We start from the raw sequence: 7500 nt of genomic DNA, 5'->3' as shown, positions 1-7500 counted from the left end.
AGGATCTTGCAGACGAAAGCAAAGAGGTACTCTTTTTTTATTATTTATTTAATTTTAATTTATATATTTATATATATTTATTATTACTTTCTATTTACTATTTATTAATTCTATAATTTTTTTATATAATAAATTCATTGCTATATAATTTATAGTTTATAGTTTATATAATATATAATATTCTTGGGGCATTAGGTGGTTATATATCTAAATTTATATTCATTGGAATAGTGGAGTTGAGATATCGCTTTCGAGCCCTTACTTTACCTAAATGAAATCACTGATTTTTATTTTCTATATTTTTATTTTCTATTTTTCTATGTCTCTATAATTAGATATCTATATAATAATTATATACTGAATAATAAAGAGGTATAAAGAGAGGGCCCTTTTCAAGCCTTACTGTTTTTGTGTAATATAATCTAGTAATTATCCTTTTTCTTTCAATTTGGGGAGATGGCTGAGTGGACTAAAGCGTCGGATTGCTAATCCGTTGTACGGGTTTTTCGTACCGAGGGTTCGAATCCCTCTCTTTCCGCTTTAGTCAATGACTTGGTATTTTTTCTTTATCTTTCAATTTCTCTTTCAACGAGTCTTTTTTTTTTTATTTCATTTTAATTAATAGTTAAAAATGTGGAATAAATAAAATCCTAAGAACATTTTAAAATCAAGCAAGGAAAACAGAAACTTTATTGTTATTTTTTATTCTTCACTCTTCACGTCCAGGATTCCGTCCTGGATCATTAGATAGGAATCCGAAGATAAAGAGAGAAACAAAGAATACCACTACTGTGTAAACAAATAGTTTAAGAGTAAGCATTACACAATCTCCAAGATCATTTTTTTTGGAAAAAAAAGATAATAGATTCTCCATTTTTATACCACATACCTTATTTTGACACCACGAAATTATTTTTCTAAATCTATAGAAATAAAAAAGAATTTTCAGAAATTCATTTGTAATAAGAGTCAAGTCTTTCATTACCAAAAGCTTTTTCATACCCGCAATTAGATATTGCGGAGGAATCTACTAGGTTCTTTCACTGTAAAAAAGGGTCCGAATGAGGAACTGGGGGGAGCCCAGACTTATTGTGGCGATCCAAGAATTTCATTATTTGAATCGAAGGGTTATACTATAAGACTTATCTGATCTTATGAATTGTTAGAATTTTTTTTTTTAAGAATAAATCATGAATTTTTCTAGGACCGTATTAAAGATCTCATCGAAAACTTACAGCAGCTTGCCAAACAAAAGCTAAGAGAAAAAAGAGCAAAGGTATTACTGGCATAAAATCTACGATTGGATTCAAAAAAGCATAAGCCTCGGGCAATTTTGAGAAGAAAAAACTACTTGAAGAAAGAGCAGAATTAAGACAAATACAGATCAAACTAAAGATATTAAGCATAACAAACATTTTTTTCTTTGTTCTTGAAGATAATTGTATTTATTTTGATTGAGTTATTAATATGATGAGTTCTTAATTTGAGTTATTATAATCTTTTTTTTTTTTTTTGAATTAACCCAATCAAAAATCCTTCAATTCTCAAATCAAAAGAGAATAGACAAAACCATACTTTCATACAATATCTTAATTGAATTGTATGTAATGATCAATAAATGTCGTTTAATTCTCTATCTAAATGTCTCAAAATCCTAGCAACACTCTAATCTATTCTATATAGATTTGGACTAGAATTGACGAATAACTACTATCAATATTAGTCTTTATTAATGTCGAATAGAAATCAAAAATGGGGCGTGGCCAAGTGGTAAGGCAACGGGTTTTGGTCCCGGTATTCGGAGGTTCGAATCCTTCCGTCCCAGAGCATACCTATTATATTATATATATCATATCAGAATATAGATTTTCTATTTTATATCAGAATAAAAGAAATATTGCCCTTTTTTAAACAACCTTATTTTTTTTTTAAGAGTGGAATAAGATTGGTTATAATCTGATTTTGCTTTCCTATAATGATTGATTCTTATATGAATTATATCTTTTTCAAAAATAAAAAATCGAATCGTGTTCAAATAACACACAGATGTAATTGAATCTATTTGTATACAGGTAAGAGGTAAGATGAGAGCATAGATTAAATCATATTTCTATTTAATAAGTTAGTTCTTCATAAAATAAAAATACGAGCCATGATTTAATCTGTACTTATTTTAATTTACATTTATACAAAATAGTAATAGTCTGGAACACTCTAATAGGATTCTTTTTTTATTTAGGATTCATCATCTTCATAGAATTGACGCAGTAGATAGTAGTTAAACGTCAATGTAAAATACCAATTTCAATATATGCGGCTGTCTGAATTTCATTAAAAAAAAATCAAGTTACATACGTAACATATGTCTTTTCTTTGAACCCCGTTTTTAAGTATTTTGTGTTTTCTTTTATGAAAAATTGTAAATATATGATATGTACCAATTGAGACAAAGTGTATTCATACATCTTAGTCGCTTTTCCTTAGGAAATAATTGCAGCCGGATTATTGACTCCAAGTCAAATAAACTACGCAGAAAGGAAGCGAAGGCTTATATATATATGTATTGTTATCGTTCTATTTCATTGATTCATTGAAAACTTTATTTTATTTCAATTGAGTTTTGTGACAATAGATTTGTTATCCCTAAATTTTAAATATTTAACTTTACCCTTTAACATAGAATGTTTCTAATTACTTTCAAAGATATTTGTTTAGTCTACCTGATAGGTATGGGGATCCTCTTTTAATTATGATTTATCAAAAAGAATAACAACCCCTCTATTCTATCAGTCTTTATCCACCACCTCGTGAAAAACAAAAAGAATTTACATTTTTTTTTATGGTTTAATCCGAATATGAATTTTTCTCTATTATTATCAAAATGCGATTTTTACTGTAAAGCCTTATTCAAATAATGTAATGATAGTGAAATAGGAAATTTTTCAATCAATTAAATATTTTTAATAATGTCTTATGAGTCCTTGGTACTGGAAGAAGTGTGAAATTGGTGAATCTATTTTAGCAAGTCACCTCAAGATGCAGATTAAAAAAAAACTTATTTGTGTTATTTATTAGTTCAATTTTTTTATATTCTAATATTTAGATTATAATTCTAAAGAAAAAATAAAATAATATATTAAAAAAATATTTATTATATTTCTATATATTATATATTATTTATTATATATATTATATGGGGTTAAATTTAATTCGTGCTGATACTTCTTGAGAAATTACCCATTCATAAAAGTATGGATTACTATGTACCGAACGAACCAATGATTATTCATGAGTCCATAATGGAATCAATTACATACTGTTTACAGCAACCTACTAGGAAATGTTATGGTAAAACTTCGTTTAAAACGATGTGGTAAAAAGCAACGTGCGACTTGAGGGATATGGTCGTCTGTGGATTCTTACATCCATCATTTTCTTTTTATATTAATTAGATAGGAATGAGGGTGCTCTTGGCTCGACATCGTTTGTTCTGTTTCACTAGAACCCTCCTTTTTGAGGTCGGGGGTTGGGATGAAAATAGTACATGATCTTAATGGAGCTCGAGTAAAAAAAAGTATTGATTCATTTTTTAAGGGAACGGATCTAGGGTTAGTGTTAATTAATAAGTTGAAACAGCTTCGTAAGTATATTTTCCATATAAAAATCGAAAGGATCCAATTTTAAAATTTATAAGTAAAACCTCTTGGAATTGGTAAAACTCTTTCGATTAAAAGTGTATCGCGCAGGAATCAAATCGACCATTTGTATGATTTTTTGATAAAAAGAAATCACAAAAAGGGTATGTTGCTGACGTTTTTTGAAACGATTAAAAATCACCGAAGTAATGTCTAAACCCAATGATTCAAAGAAACGATAAAGAATCCTGGAACAAGGAAATACCACTTTCAGTTGTCTCAATAAATAGATTCTAATTAAGAATCAAAATAGATTCTAAAGACAAAAAAAGGTGCGTGGTTAGAGATCGCTCAATAAACGAAATACCGAAAGTAAAGGGTTTCCTTGGGTTATTAGCGAGTTATCCAACTTGAGTTATGAGGATGCGAATACAAATGATTTTTTTTTTCTTTTTCGGATAAGAATAAGGAATAATAAAAAGTACTTAACTCATATTTAATTGATTTGATTATTTTATGGATCCATTTGACATTACTAATTAAAAATTTCAAATTCGATCCGTAGACATAATTTCGAATTTTCTTGAGCCGTATGAGGAGAAAACCTCTTATACGTTTCTAGGGGGGGTATTATTCATCTACATCTATCCCAATGGGTGGTTTATCGAATCGTTGCAATTGATGCTCGATGCCGAAGAGAAGGAAGAGCTCTTCGGAAAGTGGGCTTTTATGATCCGCTAAAGAATCAAACCTATTTAAATGTTCCTGCTATTCTATATTTCCTTGAAAGGGGCGCTCAACCTACGGGAACTGTTCATGATATTTCGAAGAAGGCGGGAGTTTTTATGGAACTTTGCCTTAATCAACAGATTAAATTCAATTAATGAATAGAACAAAAGAGGGGGGGCGGTAGTATATAAAAGGTTATACAAAGTTATATAAGCCCCCTCTTTTGTTCTATTCATACCTATTTATTATTACTACCAAAAAATGTCTACTACTAAAAAATCAAAAAATGTCTACTACTAAAAAATGTCGTCTTCTATAACGACAAAAATTTATTTTTATTTTAGTGATAGAAATTCATTTAATTTAAGACAGATGAAAAAAAGATCAAATGAATAACCGAAGTAGTTGGATTTCTAAATCCAAAATATTTACATTATTGCTAATTCAATACTAGTTGGTTTTTAGTTGAAACTTTCACTTTTTTTATGTTATGAACAAGTAAATAAAAAAAAAACAAATGGGATTTAAGATTTCTTTTTTTTTTTTACTTATATGGATTAAGTAAACCCAAGCATTGCGATACTTTGCTACGAATATTGATTCTTACGCTTACATCCTTTTGTATCCATGTTTATTATCCATATATAATTAGTGCCAATTCAATACAAGTCATTAGTTTTTTCTTTATTTGTATAATTTATATTTTATTATATTAATTCAATATTTAATTTTTTTTTTATTTTAATTTATGGTTCTCCACATTGTGTTCTTTTCTTAAGATTTACATTCATATTGACAACAGTGTATCAAACAAATATAATCCGATCATGAATAAATGTATCTATTTCCCTCTGTTCCATCTATGGACTTGGTTTTTTTATTTTACTTTATTTAAACGATGGATTCGTCGGATTTGCTGGGATACGAGAAGCCTTTATTTATTTATTATTTATTTATTTTATTGAAAAAAAAAACGGATAAGATAATAATGGATAAGATACGAACTAAATCCGTGGTAGTACATCAATTTTGACTTAATCCATATCCTTATCTTAATCTAGATTCTTATTTTAGAAGTCAGTGTATTTGCATCTAATATGTTCATTATTTTTTTTATGTTCAGAATCAATTAGCAATATTTTTGCTATTTTACTATTTGGATTTCGGTGTGCAATTAAATCTAATTTTTTATTCCGATTGGATCTACACATTTTTTTTTTGGGGGGGGGGGGTTGCTAACTCAACGGTAGAGTACTCGGCTTTTAAGTGCGACTGGCAATTTTTACACATTTGTATGAAGCAACGTCTTCGTCGATACTATCTCTAGAGCTTGTAAGACCGCGACTGATCCTCAAAGGAATGAATGGAAAAAGCAGCATGTCGTATCAATGTGGAATTCTGAGAATATTTTATTCTTAGCGGATCGGTTCAAAACTTTGTTTAAATTCTTGACGAAAAAAATAAAATGAAATTTTGGGTTAAGTGAATAAATGGATAGAGCCCTATGGCTCCAATTATAGGTAAACAAAAAAAAAAGAAACGAGCTTCTGTTCTTAATTTGAACGATTACCCGATCTAATTAAACGTTAAAAATAGATTAGTCCTTGATGCGGGAAATGCTTTTCCCATAAGTGGATCATCGATTTATTTTTAAATCCTAATTATTAGTAGCTATTCTCCATTAGAGTGTGGGGGTAAATGTGTAGAAAAAGCAGTCTATTGATAAAGATAAAAATCCTTTTTTTCCAAAATCAAAAGAGCGATTGGGTTGAACAAATAAAGGATTTCTAACCATCTTGTTATCCTCGAATGAACATAAACCAATTAAATTAGATGGAAAAGGAGAGGCTAAAGAGTCCGTCGATCAGTCTTATCTGGTTCCGGGGTATATATCTATTTATTTCTTACTATAATATCCTGTTTTAACTGTATCGTACTATGTGTCATTTAATAACCCAAAAGAAATCCCTTATCCCCATCTAATTTTAAATGGAGGAATTTCAAGGATATTTAGAACTCGATAGATTTCGGCAACATGACTTCCTATACCCACTTATCTTTCGGGAATATAGTTATGCACTTGCTCATGGTTTAAATAGATACATGTTGTTGGAAAATATAGGTTATGATAATAAATCTAGTTTACTGATTGTAAAACGCTTAATTACTACAATGTATCAACAGAATTATTTGATAATTTCTGCTAATGATTCTAAACAAAATCCATTTTTTGGGTACAACAAGAATTTGCATTCTAAAATTCTATCAGAAGGATTTGCAATCATTGTGGAAATTCCATTTTATCTACGATTAATATCTTCTTTAGAAGGGGCAGAAATCGTAAGATTTTACAATTTACGATCCATTCATTCAATATTTCCGTTTTTAGAGGAAAAGTTCCCACATTTAAATTATTCGGCGGATATACTAATACCCTACCCTGCCCATCTGGAAATATTGGTTCAAACCCTTCGTTACCGGGTGAAAGATGCTTCTTATTTGCATTTATTGCGGTTCTTTCTTCATGAGTATTCTAATTGTAACAGTCTTATTATTACAAATAAATCTATTTCCATTTTTTCAAAAAGTAATCCGAGATTCTTTTTATTCCTATATAATTCTTATATATGTGAATACGAATCCATCTTCCTTTTTCTCCGTAACCAATCTTCTCATTTACGATTAACATCTTCTGGAGTCCTTTTTGAACGACTCTGTTTATATAGAAAAATAGAACATTTTGCCGAAGTCTTTGCTAATGATTTTCCGGTCATCCCATGCTTTCTCAAGGATCCTTTCATGCATTATGTTAGATATCAAGGAAAATCAATTCTGGCTTCCAAAGACACACCTCTTCTAATGAATAAATGGAAATCTTACCTTGTCAATTTATGGCAATGTCATTTTGATGTATGGTCTCACGCGGCAAGTATCCGTATAAACCAATTATCCAAGCATTCCCTCGATTTTTTGAGTTACTTTTCAAGTGTTCGACGAAATCCTGCAGTGGTGCGGAATCAAATGCTAGAAAATTCATTTCCACTAAATAATGCTCCCAATAAACTCGATACAATAGTTCCAATTATTCCTCTGATTGGATCATTGGCTAAAGCGAAATTTTGTAACGCAGTAGGGC

The 7500-nt window shown here is 29.5% G+C and overlaps 4 protein-coding genes and 3 non-coding genes across 7 annotated transcripts in view; 5 read left to right on the top strand and 2 right to left on the bottom strand. All coding sequences in view use genetic code 11, as the record gives it.

Annotated features, from left to right (window-relative positions):
* The first annotated feature begins 450 nt into the window (after positions 1–450).
* On the top strand, positions 451–538 carry trnS-GCU. The gene has a single exon. It is a non-coding gene; the product is annotated as a tRNA-Ser (tRNA).
* Positions 539–709: 171 nt separating this feature from the next.
* Positions 710–820, bottom strand: psbI (photosystem II protein I). The gene has a single exon. The coding sequence runs from the start codon at positions 818–820 to the stop codon at positions 710–712; it is 111 nt and encodes a 36-aa protein (YP_010041494.1).
* Positions 821–1220: 400 nt separating this feature from the next.
* On the bottom strand, positions 1221–1406 carry psbK (photosystem II protein K). Its single transcript has one exon. It carries the CDS (start codon positions 1404–1406, stop codon positions 1221–1223), a length of 186 nt encoding a protein of 61 aa, YP_010041493.1.
* Positions 1407–1753: 347 nt separating this feature from the next.
* Positions 1754–1825, top strand: trnQ-UUG. Its single transcript has one exon. It is a non-coding gene; the product is annotated as a tRNA-Gln (tRNA).
* Positions 1826–3345: 1520 nt separating this feature from the next.
* On the top strand, positions 3346–4519 carry rps16 (ribosomal protein S16). The gene is made up of 2 exons: positions 3346–3387; positions 4292–4519. The coding sequence occupies exons 1-2, from the start codon at positions 3346–3348 to the stop codon at positions 4517–4519; spliced, it is 270 nt and encodes an 89-aa protein (YP_010041492.1).
* Positions 4520–5593: 1074 nt separating this feature from the next.
* Positions 5594–7500, top strand: part of trnK-UUU — a 2571-nt gene continuing 664 nt past the window's right edge. Inside the window, exon 1 of the tRNA in view lies at positions 5594–5630. This is a non-coding gene — a tRNA (tRNA-Lys). The remainder of the gene's footprint in view (positions 5631–7500) is intronic.
* The window catches only part of matK (maturase K), a 1509-nt gene continuing 362 nt past the window's right edge, over positions 6354–7500 (top strand). The window contains exon 1 of the mRNA in view: positions 6354–7500. This exon is cut by the window's right edge and continues 362 nt beyond it. Within this exon, the coding sequence (YP_010041491.1) occupies positions 6354–7500 (1147 nt within the window).

The sequence above is a fragment of the chloroplast genome of Castanea sativa, assembly GCF_040712315.1.
Source record: "Castanea sativa chloroplast, complete genome".
In the NCBI taxonomy this organism is placed as follows: Eukaryota; Viridiplantae; Streptophyta; class Magnoliopsida; order Fagales; family Fagaceae; genus Castanea; species Castanea sativa.
Note: the sequence above shows the minus strand (reverse complement) of the source record. Positions and strands in the feature narration are given on the sequence as shown.